Genomic DNA, 21400 nt, shown 5'->3' with positions numbered 1-21400 from the left:
TCAAATTGTGTTACTACAAATTTGACAGAACTATCCGCAGTCTTTTCTTACAGAAATCCATGGCATCAACAACTGGTTAGGAGGAAAAAGTAGGCAAATTATTTCCTTTGGTATACAGATACTTCCATTTGTTGGCAATAGAACCAAAAAAAGAAATTAGAGGTCAGGAAAAATGGATTGTGACATTCTGCACAAGAGCCCCATTAGCATCATACGGCTCTCCACTGCATTTGTCTCCATCAATTCTACAATTGCCCTGGTTCAGGCCACCATCTCCTTAACTGGTTTCCCCTCCAATCTTGTTCTCAAATACCTCCTCCATAATACCTTCAGAGTTGCACCTTTAATGGCTCCCCAAAAAACATAAGGTAAAGTCCAAGCTCCTTTTTCATGGCAGATAAGAGTAATCCTTGCATTCTCTCCTATCCCACATCTCACATCATACCCTAACTTGAGTTTTACAAAGCAACACCACCAAAATGCTCTCTGGTTCCCAGTGGCCAATAATGGCTATATATTCTTTAAAACTCAATTTAGGTGTCACTTTCTCTAGCATTCTTCAGAGTGGTGGATAGGTAGGTACCTTCCTTGCTACTCCTATGCATATGAGTACCACAGCCCTCATCACACTACAGGGTAATTTAGTGTATTTTTCTGTTTCCCCTTCTAGACTAGCCTTTCAAAGTCAGGAAAAGGTCACTGGTCTATCTGACTTTCTATTTCCAGGGCCTGGCACGGTGCTAGGTAGACAGTATCATTCTTAACATTCATTGAATGAATGTACATGAATGAACAGTATAAATGATGTTTTTCCTTTTAACACTGCCTCAAATAAGTTCAGAAAAACTTAACTGAAGCAGCACCATGATAACTGTTCTTCAGTGTCAATACTGATAAAATATAACTAATGGAACCATCTATACCTCTTCATGAATCTGATAAAAAAAAAATCACAGCAAAAACAAAGGAAAAGACTTTTAGGTACAAACTTCCAGTTATCAAATAAATAAGTCATGGGAATGTAAAGTACAACATGGTGACTATAGTTAATACTGTATTGTCTATTTGAAAGTTACTAAGAGTAATCTTACAAAAAAGGGAAAGAATTATTTTTCTACCATTTCATTAGAAAGCAAACTCTTGGAGAATAGGAAAAGCTTGGTAAAACATTGAACAAATATTGTATTAATTCATATTGTTAGTCCTCAATTAATTTTACTTTTATTTTATTAAAAAATTTTTTTTAACTTATTTATTTTAAGAGAAAGAGAAACAGAGCACACAAGCAAGGGAGGGGCAGAGAAAGAGGGACAGAGAGAGAATCCCAAGCAGGCTCCATGCTGTCAGTGCAGAGCCCAATGTGGGGCTCGAACTCACAAACTGTGAGATCATGACCTTATCTGAAGTCCGAAGAGCCGGATGCTTAACCAACTGAGCCACCCAGGTGCCCCAATTTTACTTTATAATTCATTTGTTTCTCCACAGTGAACAGTAAAATATTTATATTCAACATATTGTGTGTATGTATAAATGTAGAAAAAAGTCTGTATCACCATCAATAATCTCTGTCCAAACTTTGTCTTCCTCCTAAAAATCTTCAGTTCTCCTATCTAAGTTATATATGGCAGTGATATTACAGATGGTTTTTCTTTTGGTTTATCTGACTTTTTTCCTCCTTAAGAAGCAATATTTAATTTTTAAAAAGCATGTTAAAATGAAACATTTTAAAATTTTTCATTTTTCTAACTTTTACTACTAATAAAATCATAGGGTTAAAAGTGGGCTTTAAGCTCATCATTCCAATCTTTTTTTTATTTGGGGAAGAGGGGCAGAGGGACAGAGAGAGAGAACCCCAAGCAGGCTCCACACTAAACAATGTGGGGTTCAATCCTACAACCCCAGGATCATGACCTGAGTTGAAATAAAGAGTCAGACGCTCAACAGACTGAGCCACACAGGCACCCCCGTCATTCTAATTTTCTAACTAGATTTTTAAAAAGGCAATTTGAAGTTTCTACTTTGCAATGTATAAAGTGAGCAAATTTTAAAATCTAACACCTATATGAAATTTATTTATGTGTTTTTATTGAGGCATAATTGACACACAATGTTACATTAGTTTCAGGTGTATAACACCGTGATTTGACAACTCTATAGGTTATGCTACACTCAACATAAGTGTAGCTACCACCATACACTATTACAATACCGCTGACTATAGTCCCTAGGCTTTAACTTTCATCCCCATGACTTTTTCATTCTGCAACTAGAAGACTGTACCTCCCATGCCCCTTCACCCATTTGGCCCACTTCCCATCCCCACAACCATCAGTTTGTTTTCTGTATTTATGGGTCTGTTTCTGCTTTTTTGTTTTGTTTTTTAGATTCTGCATACATGTAAAATAATATAGTATTTGTCTTACTCTGTCTTATTTTACTTAGCATAATACCCTCTAGGTCCATCCATATTGTTGCAAATGGCAAGATCTCGTTCTTTTTTTTTTTTTAATTTTTTTTTTTTTTAACGTTTATTTATTTTTGAGACAGAGAGAGACAGAGCATGAACGGGGGAGGGGCAGAGAGAGAGGGAGACACAGAATCGGAAGCAGGCTCCAGGCTCTGAGCCATCAGCCCAGAGCCTGACGCGGGGCTCGAACTCACGGGCTGTGAGATCGTGACCTGAGCCGAAGTCGGACGCTTAGTCAACTGAGCCACCCAGGTGCCCCGATCTCGTTCTTTTTTTATGGCTGAGTAATGAAATGAAATATATTTTTAAATGCCCCCCCTTTATATTTTTAAAGATGCCCAAAGGTACTAAACATTAACTCTGAACTCCCATATCTATGACCATAAAATAAACTGGCCAAAATGTAAATTTAAACTAGGAACATGGAACTGTTTCTACTAGAAATACTCCTAAGGGTATTCACTAGCTGAAAGAACCATTGCCATCACTCCACCCTTCTTGCAGATCCTCCCATCTAAAAATGTATCTACTTTATCAGTAGTCAAAACCATTTCTAAGAAAGGCATGCCTGTTTTTATCCTTATACTGAATCCCTGAAGTATATCCAGCCCATACAACTTTTAGCAGCATCATTAGCATTAAATCATGTATTTATCACACACACACACACACACACACACACACACACACACACAGTCTCTGGGGAGTAAAAATGTTACAGGCAACTATCATATTTTACTTTATACACACTTAAATTCTTTGAATTTTTAAAAATATCTTATAACTGAAAAATATGAAGGAAAATAAAAAATATCAAAGTAGCTAAGCGCAGAAAGGAACAGAATCAATGTTTAACTTAATCTTCAAAGTATGATAGTATAAATTCATGTATAGACTACTATCTCTGCCTTTGAGTAGTTTATAATAAATACGGTGGGGTAAGCAAATGAATAAGTAAACCAACAAATAAGATAATGGAAACCTGTAATAGGTGCTATAAGAGAAATGAACTGGGTACCATGAGAGAGGGGGCCTACTTAGAGTGGTTAGCAAAGGTCTCTCAAACCCTTAGAAAAGGTAGTCAGGAGAAAGCCTCTCTAAGGTGGTATTTAAGCCTACACCTAAACGAGAAGGAGGCAACAATTCAAACAGCATAATGCTTGATGAACTATTTTCATAACTTTTCATAACAGCTCAGTTCACATCTGGTAATTCACAAAGTAATTTCTGCATTTTGAAATTTGCAATTTTATAAATAAGCCCTGTCATTTTCCATTTTCCAGTCCTCTCCAAACTAAACATCAATAGTTCTCCAGCACTCTTTACATAAGGTTGTGTGTATATATAACTATCCCCAAACTGACATTTTTACCAACACATCAGTTTTTATTAAGAATGTCTTCTGCATAATTCAAATACAGTTATAAGAAAATTAGAGGTAAAAAAAACTAATGTTTAATACAGGGACTAATACAGGCCACGCAGTGTCTTAGTACACTACAGCAGAAAGTCTCTCAAGTGCTACACTATGAAATCAGCAAAACACTCTTTTTATGCTCAAATTTGTGTTGGGAATAGAAGATTTAAAGAGATTTGTGTATTGAGAAGGGAAGCAACATAAATGTTGGAGGTAAAGAGGAAAGAGATCATAACAAGAAGACACTACCTTACTGAACTCATTGCAGTCAACAGTCTAGTACTCAGATATTCAGGTTGAGAAACCTCAAACTAAACTCAAAAAGTGACCAATTATAAACCAGAACTACATTTTACTAATTTTCATTATAAAATATATTATTATGCTAATCAGACTTTTACAGTACTGATCATAATCTCACCCTTGCCAATTTATTTATCTACAATGGAGAACACAGTCTTCTAAGTGAAGACTACAGGTATGCTCTCACCGGTACATCAATACTTAGGAAGTTAAATGAATGATCAGAATACTTGATGAATACAGAATCCCTAAACGGATACAGTTCTTTCAGCCAGGCCATGGTGAGGACTGATCAAATATTCCAGCCCCTAGAGATTATCTTTCTAGTTACTAGAATTTTCATGAACCCCAGATGATGTATCTTTTCCCTTTGTACAGTAGTGTATAAACAGTGCCAAATTCTGCTTTTCAACTCTTTTTCAATGTTCAATGCTGACCATCCATTCCATTTCTGCTGACACAGCCTTTCTTTAGACATGTTAATGTCATCTATTTAATCCAATCAAAAACATTCAGAGTGCCTACAACCTGCTGGGCACTATACTAGGTACTGAGCATCCAAGGTTAGAAAAGAAATGAGCCACATCCTCAAGAGTTCATCTTCTACTGAGGAAGATCTTTTCTTTTCCTGTTTTTGACCTGGGAGATTGCCAGTTTTTAAACTACCTTCTGCATGTATCTAATTTTATCCATTCTTTGCTGATGTTATTTGATTTTCACAGTTCTAGGAGGATTTTACTGTTGCCCTGTGTATCAACCACAAAAGGCATTTTGTAAAGAGGCAACTGAAGTATCGGGGAGTTAAGCAGCTTGCCTGAATCACTAAGTTAATAAGTAGTGGAGCCAAGATTCAAATTCGAGGTCTTTCGGACTCCAAAGATCACACAATCTTTCCTATATTTCATGCAGTCTCTAAGAAACTAAAAACTCTAAGAGATAGAAATACACACAGTGCCTAGTACATTTCTTGACATATCCCCCGATTTGATGGCTATGTCTGCCAAAATAAAATCTACAATATCAATATCAAGTTATTAATGTGTACAGGGCTTTTAGATCTCCTATTAACTTCTAGGCCCCCAAATTTAACAAGCCAGGAATAATCTTTATTTTGGTAGGTCAAGGCCCAACTCACTGATACTTAGTACTCTTAGAAAACAGAATCAAAACCCAGATCACTTTTCTAGTTAAAAACTCTAATCTCAGCAAAAATAAGGCTCTTCTAATATGTAATATAAATTTTAACTCTACTTTAAGCCTTAGTAAAGCATATTAACAGTGATTTAAAAACAAAGAGTAAGCAAATAAAAACAATGTAAAAAGTGCACCATTGGATCATATCCCAAATCATCTAAAGCTTTAGTTTACATATTTGGTTGATATTTTTAATTTATGCTGAATTATTAAAAAGAAATGCTTCTTAAGAAACACATTAACATCCACCTCTGTTTCTTGTATTTCTCAGGAGTTATAATAGTACAATATGTTTGAAAGCAAAGAGTCACTGAGCAAGGAAATTACTTAAACACAAATCCTAATGTACAAATAAAAATGTGATGAACTAGGAAAGGAAGAACAGGAAATGGAGGACAGAGACTATTAGGTGGGAGTGCGGTGAGAATATAAACACCAGAAACTGCAATTCATCAAACAGGAAGTCCTGAAATCACATGACATGCAGGAAAAGAAAATTTTAAAATAAATGAAAAGGGACAAAGTGACCAGGCTCAATACAGCCCTGGGGGGAAAATATTTTAAAAGACTTTAAATAGCTACATTATAAGCTATTAAAAAAATATGAGAATAAGTTATATTTAAATAATCTGGTGACAGTTAATGGACTACTTTCACTTTCTTAGTTGTCCTAATGCTTACTCAATGGAGAATCATGCTAACATCCATCTATTTAGGAGGAAGAAAATAATCTCTTCCTAAAATATTTATATAATCAAATCGTTTTTGTAATGATCACAGATTGTTTTTCATGAAGACAACAGAAAAATATTCACAATTAAGAAATACCATCTGAGTTAAAATGATCTTACCCATTAATGTTGCTAAAAGACACAAGGAGTACATTTCTTTGTCAGCTTGCTCCTGAAGTTCCTTGGATAGTTTACCAGTAACAGCAATCTCTTCTTGTTTCACAGTGTGGGCAGAGTGTGCTGCAGCAGACTGACCACCTTCCGCTTTACTTTTTAGAATCTCTATTGTAATTCTGTCACCATGCTGTAAAGGAACCGGCTCCTTTTCCATTCCTGCCTGGGGTGGCATTAACTCTTTAGGAGGAAAGCCATATCGAATACACTGTAAATATGGAGGAATGTTAAATTCTCTGGCTATGCTTTCTTGAAGTTCAAAAAAGGTTGTTGAAGATTTAAGTGTAACCATGGACTGTCGTCCATCATTAGTTGTTATTCGGATCTTCTTTTCCTTTGAAGTTGTTGGTGAATATGGAGCCTTGGTAGGGGTAGCAGGTGCAGAGGACGGACCATCACGAATGGTACTAGGAGAAACAGTCCTGGGTTGCCCTTTTTGTTCTTGTTTTAACTTCTCTGTTTTCCGTTTCTGCATTACAGCAGCCTGTTCCGTAATATTCTGTTGAATAGTTCTTTCAGTTTTACTCATGTTTAACTCCTCCTTGTGCAAAGTTTTTGTTTTCTGTCCAGTAAGAATAATTTTAGTTGGGAGCTGAGACTCTGACTCTTGTCCTTGTACATCTCCAACTCTTTGGGCGTGAGCACCATCTATATTTACAGGAGTATAATCATCGGGATTCTTTTTGGCAGTCTGATGCAGTATAGTATGGACAACTTTCTGAACTAGGATTTCACTCCCAAATTCACCTGGAAAGTGCTTGGTAACAAGTTTCATTGCAACATCATAAACATTACTATTCAAAGATGAATCACTTTCATACTGGAACCAATATACTGTTTCTCTGACCACTCTTCCACCCCATTCCAAAGTAATAGGAAAAGCTTCTGGTAGATTGTCATACTCTTTACCATCCCAAAAATGTTTGAATCCACAACCACATTTGCCACCAGTGGACCTAGAATTAGTTCTGTCCCCATCCAAATACACAATAGACCCATCTCCTCTGACCCTTCGCACAGATGTGCCATGGCACCAATTACAGGCTGTCAGGTTACTCAATCCATAGTCTGGTACCAGAACATCTTTCACTGAATCATATGAGCAAACTAAATTGTTCAAGGGAAAGCTATAATTTTTGTCAGGCCTCAGCTGTCCATGAGTACTTTTTGCCAGGTTATACAGTTTCCCTCCTGGAGCCAACCACTCTGGAGGAACATGAAGTTCAGAAAGGGCACCACAGAGCAAACATTTGTGAAGGCGATTATCCATTACTGCTTTTTTAGCAGCTGCTGTAACTTCTTCAGGCTGAACTCCTATCACCCCAGTCCTCCTGTAGAAATACTGATGGACATCAGCAACCAAACTAGGATGGATACCGTGTTTGTCCATAAAGACTTCTTCCATAGCAGCCACAAGCCTAAGTAAGTATTTATCCTGCAAACTTCTGTCTCCTCCAATAACACAACCACCATCCTCCTCAAGTTTAATGTACTTTTTAATAAGGTCCTGAGGCACACCCCACGCTTTAGGCAACAAATTCATAGGCAATTTGGGCAAAGCAGCCCCTTTTATGCCTACCAAGGGGATATAATGGTTTCTACCAGAGCTACTCCATGCAATACAGATTGGTTTGTTCAAATGACCATCTCTCCCTGTGCACTTCTCTGCAGGGATGAGCCCAGGCAGAAAGGTGGCTGAATAATCACCAGAGCTTCTCATGCCACTGAGAGAATCTAGCAGAATAATAGGGCGATGTAATACATTGGCAAGGCCAAATATGTGGATGTTCCTCAGGCCCAAGGGAACACCCTCAGGTGGTACAAACAGAGGGTCACACTCATTGATAATATCCTCCCATTCAGCGGCATCAATGAAGTCATGGAACAGGGCTTGATATTGGGCCAGGTGCTGCTGAAAGTGCTGTTTAAGATTCTCTCTCAAGGCATGCCAGAAGAGCTCCCGGCCTACTAGAGCACGGGACACAGCATGCACCAAGCAGTGTCCATCCCCGTCCACATGAACTGGAATGAGGCATTCCTGGCTTTTATTGGCCCGCTTGATGTCCTCAAGTGTGTCATGCAAATACAGGAGGCTTCCGGAGCGGTCCTTGCCATAGCCCACTGTGTTAACATGCTCTGGTTCGATGAGGAAGGCGCGGTCACCTAGCAAAGCGCAATCGAACAGTTCGCCCTGGTTCATGTCCCGGAGAAGCTTAGCCCTGCCTGTCTGTTTATCCATTCCATAGCGAGCTAATATGGGCGACAACAATTTGCAGTGGTAGTTAGAAAGGCCCATCACCTTTACCAGTTCCGTGTTCTTCTTGGGTGCCCCTGTCACCCCAAGCAGCGCGTTCCGCAGCAGGTTGTGTAGCACTACGTCCGGGTCGGTCACCTCCTCCACCCCCAGCAGCTGTTGCTGCTCGTGCCGCTGTCCGCACTCGGTACACTCGATGCTGACAGAACCGGAGGCCGGGAAGAACAGACGCGCCTGGCACTTCGGATCCGGGCAGCTCCCAGAGAGGATTCTCCGGTCTCTCCGTTTCGAGAGCCCCCCCGAAGGAGCCGCCGCCGCCGCCGCCGCCAGGGACGGCGGAGTCTGCGGAGCCTCAGGGGGAGGAGGTGGCGGCGGCAGCGGAGGCGGCGGGGGCGGCTGAGACATACCTCTCGGCTCTCGTGTCTCGCTCCGCGTCCCAAGCGACCCTCAAAGGCTCATAGCCCAGACACCCACCGGCCCGACTCTGTCTAGTCCAGGCCCAGGACGAATCACTTTCCTTTCCCTACCAGCTCCTCCTCCTCCTAAGCGAAGGCGGAAGCGCCGGACGTTGTTTCTCTTCTTACTTCTCCACTGCCGTAGCCGTTGCCCCGAACGTAACGGCCACCACCCTACCCAGCACTCACACTCACTCACTCTCGCTCTCTCTCTCCCTCAGACACACAGACATACACGCCCTCACTGGGAGTGCGCAGGCGCAGCTACCGCTCTGCCCTCTGGGAATTAGAGTCTTGCAGCCTCTCTCCGGGCCATTGAATGCTAGGATTTTGGATCCGCAAAGAACTACAATACCGTGAGGCCATGCGGTTCAGCACCGGCGGAGAGGAGGAAGAGGAAGGCAATAGGAAGGGGGGGCAGAAAGGAGATCGTCATTCGTGTTGCTTGCCGGGAGTTGTAGTTTTAACTGGATCTTCTTTGTCGTCTTCCTCACTCTGGGGCTCAAGCAAAAGAGAATGAGAGACCACATTTCCTAGGATGCCCTGCGGTGCGTTCAGCCTCACTTCCCCCTTAGGCGGAGAGAAGGATACAGGGAAGCTTGGTAAAAAACAGAATTAAAGGGAATGGGTGTTGGAAGCCGAGGGTCTGAAGTTCACGACTCATAGAAGGGGAGGGGAATTGAAAGGCTCTCAGTGAAGAAGGTACAGTAAATAAATGTCCAGCGGCATAGCGGGCTGGGAAGTTGAATGAAATGGCCTAATCTAGGCCGGAGGTCGTAAGAGAGAAGGGAGGGGGGCGGGGGGTAAACAATGAATTGATTCTCGGAGTATTTCTTAAGGTCTTTTTTTCTGCCATACTTCTCCTCTCATTCCTACCGCTATTGCAAGCTACTGAGGCGCCTAAGTCCCCTTCTCTGCCTTATTCCCCTTCTGTATTGAGGGTCACTGAGGCGCCATTTGTTTCCTAGTTCCTTGTACGTCTTTGCAGTTTACAGAACAAATAACAGTACTTTGGATGCGTGTAGAGTTGTATATACATGCAAAGGCTTTTAATTAGATATAATTTACTTACGATCCTCTCTTCAAAACTAATAATAGCTATCATTTATTAAGTTCTTAATATATTTCTGCCTCAATCTTTACGTACACATTATATTTGCTCTTCATAAAAACCTTGTTAGAAAACATGCCCAAAAGGAAGTGACTTCCTTAGGTTCACACAGCCAGCAAGCGACGGTTAGGCATTCAGATCTAGATATGTACCCATATTGCAGACGGGACATAGCAGGAAAGTTTAGGCCAGTATTATATAAAATAATAACTAACTTCCGGTTACTGTTGCTTTATAGTTTACATAATACGTTCACATATATCATTTCATTCTGGCACCAATCCTGTAATACGATACCAGGTATTGTCGACTCCATTTACAGTTATGGAAACAGACTAGGAATTAAGTGACTCGTCCAAGGTCAAACCACCAGTGTATCTCAGACCCAGAGAGTGTTTTTTATACTATTTTCTACAAAAGAAAAGAGCTGTTAAGCTCACACCTTTTGTTAGGCCTCTGGATCTCTTAGGGGGAAGGAGTGATAAGGATGTTTACCCTTAAGGAGGCAACAGAGCTTTATTTTATTGTGTGCTTGGAAATTGCCTCTTCATGCACAACACATTGATATGTTAATTGAAAGCTAGTATTGTTTTAATTATTATTGTACAGTGAGCCCCTTTCACTTATTCTGGAAAGTCTTGCTTTTTGAAACCTTAGATAAGTGAACTATCTCAAAATTTCTGAAACGTCTGGGACAAAATAGATACATCAGTGCAGTCCATGAGGCCATTTGAGTCTTCTGTAGCTGCTAAGGGAATTGTTTACCTTACTAGGTTTTTTGGGTAAATAGAATTTGATGCTTTGAAATGAACCATCTGTGAGACACTCCTAAAAGGTATTACTACTGACTTCCACCTTAATTATTGTCTACAGTTTTCTTCAAAAGAAATGACATGTTTGAAAGAGAAATTATTTAAACATTATTCTCTTATCCAATTCTCCTGGCCCACAGCGCAAATGATGTTACCGTAATACAAGATAGGTAATGTTACTTATCTTGAAAGGGATAATTTTCAATAAAGTTTTTTGGGGCTCCTGGGTGGCTCAATCGGTTGGGCGTCCGACTTTGGCTCTGGTAATGATCTCATGATTCGTGGGTTCAAGCCCTGTGTCTGACTATGTGCTGACAGCTCAGAGCCTGGAGCCTGCTTTGAATTCTGTGTCTCCCTCTCTCTCTGCCCTTTCCCTACTCACACTCTCACTCTCTGTCTCTCAAAATTAAATAAACATTGAAAAAATAATTTTTTTAAATAAAGTTTTTCTTAATTCATGCAGAAAAAGTTGTTTATTTCTATTCTGACAATAGTTTGGTGGTAACTACATACATGGTCTTGGAACTGGTTTTTAATTGAGTGTTTTTAAGTTGAGAAATTGAATATGCCTAGTAGGTGGAAATTATTGTCTACTGTTACTGAGAAGTTACACCTTCAGTGAAATTTTATTTTCGTCATACAGAATCCAAAGAATTGAATTATGAAAGCCTCAAAACACATGAAAAATGACAGCAGTGTGCACATGGGCATGCACTTTTATGTTTTGACATCACCAAGCTAAATTTTCTTTACTGATAATACATATGAATAGTGAAATAGATTTTTTAAATCACATTTGAATATGTCATTCTAAATCACACTTGACAAAATAACCACTTCCCACCTTACTGAAAAAATGGGTAGCCTTTTGCTGGTTTGTCAAGCACAATCCATTTGACTCATCCAATGTTCATTTCCCCATGTGGAACTTTGATTAGTTAGAAATACTCTTCCAAAACTAAATCTGACATTTAAACCCATTTGTTACTATAGTTCTAATTATAAGAATGATACTTTTGAAAGGAAAAAAATAAAATACCCTGATATAAAGCACAGTTCATAGGAGGAGGGAAAGGAGTTAAGTTTTCGATCAATTCTAGAATTAAATTGGGTCATTTAACCTTCAAGTCACTTAATGAGTCTATAGATGCAAAGTTCAGAAAGTAAGAAGGCTAACAAATAAAGGGGCATTAACCATGCCACGTTCAATATGTGAATTATTTTTTTACAGGCATTTAGAAGGCATGGGTACCTGTAAAGTAAGAAAATTTTGTTAGGACAAAATATGACATGCTGTTTCTTATAAGGCCATAGGAGTGCAGCAAGCTTCTAACTTGCTTATGTGAGATATACATGCTTCCTTCCTCTTCTTCCCCAAATCCGTGATCTTAATTGCCTAATAACTTTTAAAAGATCTTGATGAGATTTCTAATAGTTTTTCTTTTTTTAAAGTTTATTTATTTTTGACAGAGAGAGAGAGAATGTGGCAGGGGAGGGGCAGAGGGAGAGGGAGACAGAATCTGAAGCAGACAGCAGAGAGCCTGATGCAGGGCTCAGACTCATACACCGTGAGATCATGACCTGAGCCAAAGTCAGATGCTTAACCGACTGAGCCACCAGGTGCCCCACTAATAGTTCTTATTCTCATCTCAGTATTCCCTACGGGAAAATGAGCTGAGCCCCTAATGTTAGCTGCTCTGATATATACCTCTTCTATCACCATTACCCCAGCATCACCTCTATCTGAATTGACAAAATGCAGTTAAAACTGAAACCCTCTTTTTCCCCGTAAATTTCTAGTATGGCACTTCTAAAATTCCTGTATTACTTTTTTTTTTTTTTCTTCAATGTGTATTTATTTTTGAGAAGGAGAGGTGGAGAGAGAGGAAGACAGGATTCAAAGTGGGCCCTGCACTGACAACAGAGAGCCTGATGCAGGGCTTGAACTCACAAACTGTGAGATCGTGACCTGAGCCAATGTTGGACACTTAATCAACTGAGCCACCCAGGCGCCCCTAAAATTCCTATATTGCTTTTAATAAACCTAGTAAATGTAAAAGCAAGAGGCATCCGCTTAACAAGAGCATAACCATTATTGTTTTTCTTTTATATTGGAAAAGGAAGGGAATCATAACTTTGGGGATTGTTATAAGTCAGCCACATACTTTCTTATATGAAATATACATCTGTACTAAGAGTTGACTGTGTTCCTCCAGATCTCTACTCCAGATAATCAGACTTTGAGTCATCAGCTTTTGTTGAAGCTGAGGGTGGATATGTGAGAGAGACTTAATTACTGAAGTAGGTATCGTGAGAACTTGAAAGGATGCAGAATGCCATCCCTGATGCCGAGGAACTCCAAGTCTAATAGAAGAAATAGGCTAAACTCAATTGTTCATAAATATAGGTAGAATAAAGTATGTAATCAATCAAAACAGTATAAGAAAATAAATATCACAAATGCTATGAAAAATTGAGGGCTTGTTGTAGGGGGAGTGTTTTTCAGAATATTATCTTAGTCTTTAAAACAGTCCTGTGAGATAGGTTTAACTCTGGAAGGTTAACATTATCATCATCATTATTACCACCCAGCTAGCAAGTAGCAGAGCTGGGCTTCAAATCAAGGTTTTCTTCCATGTTTAGTACTCACTCTTTCCACTACATCACAGCTGCTTAGTGATTTGAGAGAGAATTAGCCAAGAAGTGAGTGCAAACTGGTGGCCAGTGGCCAAACTTGGCTTACATGTGTTTTTGTTTGGCCAGCAGCAGTTTAACTTTTTTTTTTTTTTTTTTTAATGTGAACATCTTTGTGCAGTGGCCAGCAGTTCTCTCTCTAAGGTCATATACCAGGTCCCTTGAGACATATTACCTGCTTGGCTCCAGAAAGCATTTGCGTTTTCTGTGTCAGGCAGTAACTGGCGACAGAGAGGAGATATTCTCAAAAGGCTCATGAAAGGTATTTCAAAGGGTGGAAGAAGGACTTTGTGAACAAGAGTTGCAGAGAGTATTTGCAGAGAGTATTTGAAGAAGAATGATTGGCAGTATTTCTTATTATGTAAAGGTGAAAGAGGTCAAGTAGAGTTAAAGGTTATGCTTTAGCACTATAGTTTTCAAACTTTAGTGATCATCAGAATCGAATGTAACAGTGGGTTGCTGGGCTCCACCCCAGAATGAGTGCATTTGGGATGGAGCCTGAGAATTTGCATTTCTACCAAGTTCTTTGGTATTGCTGATACTGCTGGTCCAAGGATCATACATGGGAAATTAGTGTTTATCAGACTCTGGGTCATATCTGGGGAAGGACTTAAAACCCAGACTTTGGTTTCTGTTGTTTTAAGTACAACAGGAATTTACATAGAATGTTTAGAAAATAAGTAAAAAAATTAAAATTAGTCTTATCAATTAGAAGGTTACAATTAACATTTTTTTTTCTTTTTCAACGTTTATTTATTTTTGGGACAGAGACAGACAGAGCATGAACGGGGGAGGGGCAGAGAGTGGGAGACACAGAATCGGAAACAGGCTCCAGGCTCTGAGCCATCAGCCCAGAGCCCGACGCGGGGCTCGAACTCACGGACCACGAGATCGTGACCTGGCTGAAGTCGGACGCTTAACCGACTGCGCCACCCAGGCGCCCCTACAATTAACATTTTTAATGGACTGTTCAATTTACTTTTTTCTAAAAGTATTAGGAAACCAAAATTGTATCATCGTTATCATCACCATAATAGTAGCTATTAAATTAACACTAATTAGGGATCTATTATGTGCCAGGGTCTTTACATATATTTACTTAATCCTTATAATATTTTTTGAGCCAGGTACTATTATTATTATTTTTATTTTACTGATGAGGACTGAGGCACAGAGAGGTTATTTAATTTGTTCAGTGTTTCATTGCTAGTAAGTGGCATACTTAGGATTAAAACCCAAGCAGTCTGGCTCCAGAGCCTGTATGCTTAATCATTATGTTTACTATAATGAGTCTTCTGTCATACTGACCATTATGCTGTACTAGTGTGGTAAACTACTTTTAACCTGAATTGTTTAATCAAATCATGAACAATTTTGATAACATTAAATATTCTTGTCCAACATTTAAAATGAAAGCCTACATTTTTTTCTTTTAAAATATTTCAAACATTTTAAGTGTACAGAAAAATTATATAAAAATACTCATGCACCGACTACCAGGTTGAACATATGTTAATATTTCAGCATATTTGCTTTGAACCCCCCCCTTTCAAAAAAGAAAAAAAAATGTAATTTAGTAAGACCATGATTTTAAGATTTAATTTTACTTAAAATGGTGCCTTATGAGTTATAAAAGAAATCACCCTTTCCCTTAATAAAAGTAGGATCCTGGGGTGCCTGGGTAGCTCAGTCGGTTAAGTGTCTGATACTTGGTTTCAGCTCGGGTCATGTTCTGAGCCCATGGATCTGTGCTGATGGTTCAGAGCCTGGTTTAGATTCTTTCTCTCCCCTCTCTCTCTGCCCTGCCTCGCTTGCTCTCTCTCTCAAAATAAATAAATAAACGTAAAAAAAAAATAGGACCTCCTTTAAACTTATAAAGGAGGAAGAATTTCTATGTAGTAAACAACCTCATAATTACTGTTGTTATGCCATCCCAGTGAACACTTCTCCTCCTTCAACACTCTGGCCCATACGTGGGCTTTTAAAATTATTTGGTGATAAAGGTAATAAACACAGATAGTAACATAAAACTAGGTAATGTGACTTGTATGGTTTACTCAGTTTTCAGGATGCTTAGCCTACTTTCACGTGGCAAAGGTCAGATTCCACCTGGGTAACAACTGTGCGTTGCCAAATAGAACTATCTGCAATGATGGAAAAGTCCTATGCCTGTCCTGTCCAATATGGCAGCCACTAGCGTAGCCCTTGAAATGTGGCTAGTACAACTTAGGAACTGAATTGGGTTTTTGTTGTTGTTGTTGTTGTTTTGTTTTGTTTTGTTTTTGAGAGAGAGAGCATGCACAAGTGAGCAAGGGGCAGAGAAAGAGAAAATCCCGGGGGGGGGGGGGGGGAGAGAGAGAGAAAAAATTGGAACACACCCAGTGGAGCGTTAGCTCACCTGCAGCGTGGGCACATGCTCACCAGATGTGGGGCTTGTGCTCACGAACCATGAGATCATGACCTGAGCTGAAGTCAGATGCTTAATGACTGAGCCACCCAGGCGCCCAGAAACTGAATTGTTAACTTTATTCAATTTTAAATTTTTTTTTTCAACGTTTATTTATTTTTTTGGGACAGAGAGAGACAGAGCATGAACGGGGGAGGGGCAGAGAGAGAGGGAGACACAGAATCGGAAACAGGCTCCAGGCTCTGAGCCATCAGCCCAGAGCCCTACGCGGGGCTCGAACTCACGGACCGCGAGATCGTGACCTGGCTGAAGTCGGACGCTTAACCGACTGCGCCACCCAGGTGCCCCAACTTTATTCAATTTTAATTAAATTTAAGTAACCACATGTGGCTAGTGGCTCTCAATTGTCAGCACAGATCTAGGTCCTTACAGCTCTAAGTCTTCATTAAAAATAATGATTCCCCAGATTCCAGGGAGTTCCTGGTTCTGGTGCTGGGTCAAGGGATGCAGACTGAAAAAGGGAACAAGGGAGCTTTTTTAGGATGATGGAAATATTCTTTATTTTGATTATGGTGATGAGGATATGGATATATACATTTGCCAAAACTCATCCAACTGAATTCTTAAAAGGGGTGCATTTGTGTGTGTAAATTATACCTCAATAAAGTTGATTTTAAAAAGTAAAAGAGGGGCACCTGGGTGGCGCAGTCGGTTAAGCGTCCGACTTCAGCCAGGTCACGATCTCGCGGTCCGTGAGTTCGAGCCCTGCGTAGGGCTCTGGGCTGATGGCTCAGAGCCTGGAGCCTGTTTCCGATTCTGTGTCTCCCTCTCTCTCTGCCCCTCGCCCGTTCATGCTCTGTCTCTCTCTGTCCCAAAAATAAATAAAAAACGTTGAAAAAAAATTAAAATAAATAAATAAATAAAAATGAAAAGTAAAAGAAAAAAAAAGGGCTGAGTTCCAGGGACAGAAGTTCCACCTCTAGTCTATCTAAAGCATGCCTTCTGCAATCCCATTTTTTCCTTAGGAACCACCAAAGTCATTACTACAACATCATAGGACCCTTTGTGATCTGGCGCCTGGGTACTTCAGACATTTCCTTGGCTGGATGCTTTGGCACACTGACCACCTTGTTAGTCCTCAAACACTCCAATACATTCCTGTCTCAGGGCCTTTGCACTTGCTCTTCTTCTGATTGGAAAATTTTTCCCAGGTAATCATTTTAGGTGTCTGCTCAAATGTCAGCTCCAGCAAGATGCCATTCCTGCCAACCTCTGTCCTTTTCTCTCTCCATTTCCTTATCCTGCTCACTTTATAGCACTAATCACTATCTGAAATTATATAGTTACTTGTCTATTGTCCTTCTTCCGCATTAGACTGTAAGGCTGTTCATAAGGGCAGGCAGTTTGTTGATTGTTAGATTCCCTGTGCCAGGCACACAGTAGCCTCAATAAATATTGTTGAATGAATGAATGGCTGTCATCCATGGTAGTGTTTCTCAGCCTGAGATCGAAGCATGCATTCATTGAAAATCCACAAATTCTCTAAAAACTTTTAAAAATTTTTGTGTTGTAATTTTGATACTAATCGAAAACAATATTTATGATTTCCTAAATGAGCACCTTAAAACATGAAGTTTTGAATGCCTGAATTCATGTAGAGTTTAGGATTTTGTTTGTATCAGGTAAAAACCAAAGAACATCATGACAAAACATATAGATAAAGATTTCACGGTAATTTTGATAGAGTTAGGTCATCACATGTCACACGGTAGCCTAGACTTGCCAAACTCAAAAGAACTAGGCCTTTAACTGCCAGTGCTACATTCAGTTAGAAACAGAAATTGCACAAAGCATGCATGCATGTGTGCACACACAAACACACACACTCTCATATATTCTGAACTTAGTAGCTGTAAGTGAACTAGCAAATACACTGTAAGGAATTTTTTTTATGTTTTTATTTTATTTTTGAGAGAGAGACAGAGTGAGAGTGGGGGAGGGGCAGAGAGAGAGGGAGACAATCTGAAGCAGGCTCCAGGCTGTGAGCTAACAGCTCAGACTAACACCTCTCCAGGCTCTGAGCTAACAGCTCCATGACATGGAGCTCAACCCCATGGACGGCGAGATCTTGACCTAAGCCAAAGTCGGACACCCAACCAATTGAGCCACCCAGGAGCCCCTCCCACAGTAAGGAATTGCTTTATGGTTTCCAGCAATACTCAGATTTGATACTACTTAACTAAGATGTCATACTTAAAGGGGGGATGCCTGATTGGCTCAGTTGGTAGAGCATGTGACTCTTGATCTTGAGGTCCGGAGTTCACACCCCATGTTGGGTATAGAGCTTACTTAAAAAAAAGAGAATGTCAAATACTCAAAAATACTAACCCTATCTTATGAGTGACCACTTTACAGTTATCAGGTGATCCTCAAAATTGGCATTCCAGGATTTTGTAGCACTAGAATTTTTATTGAAATATGTGATCTAATCTTCTCAAACTAGCGGCAGGAAACCTGGAAGATATTAATACAGTGTATTTGTACAAACAGGTGTCATTTGCATTGACATTATTAAAGTAAACATACAGAGACACAGTTAATAAAGATCAGAAGTTGCATCTTAATCTTCGTAAGCCTAACAGCTTGCAATTCAAACTAACATTAATTTTAAATGGCTGGACCAAATAACCAATGTCTGTGCAGCAGGAGAATACTTATCACTGCAGTTTTATTACTTTTCCTTCTTCCTTTTCTTTTCCCTTTACTTAGAACTCAAAGGGTACTTTGGGGGTAAAAGAAAGTAAAGTTCAAGGGTTTACTGAAAGAAACACTTTATCCTCATCCCGGTAACATTCTTGAGTTTTTGTAGAATGGCCTGATCTCTCTGTCTGAACCTTCCGGCTCTATCTCCTAAACATGGTCTAATTCAGTTCCTTTCGTGGGTATGACATAAAGAGTCAGAATAAGCATTACATTTTTTTATATGTATAGTCTCATAAGACATATGTGAATGGGTAAGAGAAGAGCAAAAGTACAAGGTGACATACTTTCTTAGTCCTTTAGATTATTTACATAAATCCTTGCATAATATTCCAGTATATAAGTGTGTTATAATTATGATGTACAAGAATATAAATCCAAGGCAGTCTGCAAGCAGGGGTTTTTATTTAGGTGGACAGGAAATTATTGAAGATTATGTATGCATGTACTAAATTAAAGCATCAGCACTAGGTGTCAGCAGATCACAACATTGGAGAGTGCCTCAATTTGGACATTGGTAAAATAGCAATAAATGGACAGAGTGTCTTTCATGACACCTCTTGCCTAGCATTTTCCCATTCATATATTAATTTTCAGCCTGGCATTTGCTAAGTGTGTCCACAAATTCTATGGATATTAATGGGTATCATGTTGAGTGGAGGCTTCTACAGTGAAGTAAGTTTAGTAAACAATGAGTAAATAAAGTTAGTTTTTCTACTGAGGACTTTCAGAGCCATTCTATGCTGATGATACTGTGACTCCAGAGAAAAAGCAGTGATGCCTCCAAAATGTCTAGGGAGAGGAAGGGTTTAATGGCAAGAGTCTGCTAGCAGCTTAAGATACTAGAATGTATTACATTTTTCATTTTGGACATTATTTTGTTTACAGTGTACATTTTGGGGTAATCTGGGTGTGCTGATAGAGATAACAGGGATGTTAATACCCTAAGCCACCCTGGCAGTATTATTGATATGTAGCATTTCTGCACTTTGTTAGCCACAAAAACATTTGAATCTGTCAGAGGCACATATTTTTAGGAAAAACCAACACAGAGAAATAGTGCCCCTCATTATGGCCTCTACTTTCATCAGTATGCTTAAAAAGGAGTTAATGCTCTCCCATATTCTCTGGTAATTATGGAGGTGTTTTCCATTTAGTGTTTTAGTCCAGCTGACATGTATTTTTGCATAGGATGTGAGGGAAAGATTCAAATGATTTTATTTACTTATTTTATATTGCAAAATACCGGTTGTCCCAAAACCTTGCATTAAATATGTTTTTGGTTTTGTTTTCAGGTCCAGAATCCTCCAGATCAATTTACCAATAAGTTCAATATGTAAAACAGACCAATGTGATTGAAATGGGAACGAATGAGAATTATTCCAACTTGCCAGCAGTACTTACCCCCTTTTCCACCCTCCCCAAAGGGTGTACTTTGAAAACCATTGGAAAAACTCACCCCCTCATGAATGGCTTGAAATACCCCATCTGTAACATGCTACATTAAAACGTTTGCCTATCTCAGTTATTTTTCTGCCAGTCTCATACTTTAATTTATGGAGCCTAGGACCTTTATAATTTAACAAAAGAAATTGAAACATCTAATAAATAACAACATGAGATTTGGGGAGACCCATAAAATTAGGATATTTCTTTTAAATGTCTGTTGTTGGCAAGAGTTGATTAAGTCCCTTCAATATATATTTGAACTAAAATTATTTCTTTAAAATTTTTTTTTAACGTTTATTTATTTTTGAGAGACAGACAGAGCATGAACGAGGGAGGGGCAGAGAGAGGGAGACACAGAATCGGAAGCAGGCTCCAGGCTCTGAGCCATCAGCCCGACGCGGGGCTCAAACTCACGGATCGCGAGATCGTGACCTGAGCTGAAGTTGGACGCTCAACCGACTGAGCCACCCAGGTGCCCTGAACTAAAATTATTTCTGAATAACTTGGTAAAACTATATACTGGTTGATAATATGATAATGTGTGTCACAAGTTTACAATGTGGATATTCTTTGATTGACTAAATCACTTGTAAGATTTAATCCTAAAGAAATAACCAGAAATGTATGGGAAAATTTTGCTGTTGTTTATTAATAGTATCGAAGATGTTCCAGATTTTTAACAGTGTGGGACTGGTTAAATGGACCCTGGCACAGCCATAAGATGGAATACTCATTAGCCATTATAGTGATGTTATAAAAAGAAAACTACCTTATTGAGTACTTGTTACAAATCTGGCACTGTACCAGTCGCCTTAATTGTATTGTCTTAAGTCTCACAATATCCCTAGGTGATAGGTATCACTCCCATTCATAGAAGAGAAAACAGTTCAAACAGCTAGTGAAGTAGTATTGTTGGAATTCAACCCATGTCTGCTCTTAACCCTTGTTCTTAATCACTATCCTAATGATATGGGAAAATATTCACTATTTGCTGATAAGCAATTGTTTTAATGTAGTTTAACTGACATTGAAATAAACAACAAGCAGAAAACTTCTGCCTGGGGTGCCTGGATGACTCAGTCGGTTGGACGCCTGACTCTTGATTTCGGGTAGGGTCATGATCTCATGGTTTGTGAATTCAAACCCTGTGTTGGGCTCTGCGCTGACAGGGC

General features: G+C 39.4%; 1 protein-coding gene and 1 long non-coding RNA gene across 2 annotated transcripts in view; one reads left to right on the top strand and one right to left on the bottom strand.

The window, feature by feature from the left end:
• The window catches only part of VCPIP1 (valosin containing protein interacting protein 1), a 30410-nt gene extending 21016 nt beyond the window's left edge, over nucleotides 1-9394 (bottom strand). Inside the window, exon 1 of the mRNA XM_040487680.1 lies at nucleotides 6233-9394. Coding sequence (XP_040343614.1) covers nucleotides 6233-8945 — 2713 coding nt within the window. The 5' untranslated portion in view covers nucleotides 8946-9394. The remainder of the gene's footprint in view (nucleotides 1-6232) is intronic.
• Nucleotides 9395-9549: 155 nt separating this feature from the next.
• LOC121038170 (uncharacterized) lies at nucleotides 9550-20303 on the top strand. The gene is made up of 2 exons (XR_005794199.1): nucleotides 9550-9697; nucleotides 20075-20303. It is a non-coding gene; the product is annotated as an uncharacterized LOC121038170 (long non-coding RNA).
• Nucleotides 20304-21400: the final 1097 nt, after the last annotated feature.

Source organism: Herpailurus yagouaroundi, unplaced genomic scaffold (assembly GCF_014898765.1).
Source record: "Herpailurus yagouaroundi ecotype Mexico unplaced genomic scaffold, PumYag 165, whole genome shotgun sequence".
In the NCBI taxonomy this organism is placed as follows: domain Eukaryota; kingdom Metazoa; phylum Chordata; class Mammalia; order Carnivora; family Felidae; genus Herpailurus; species Herpailurus yagouaroundi.
This window is presented reverse-complemented; position numbering and strand designations above follow the sequence as displayed.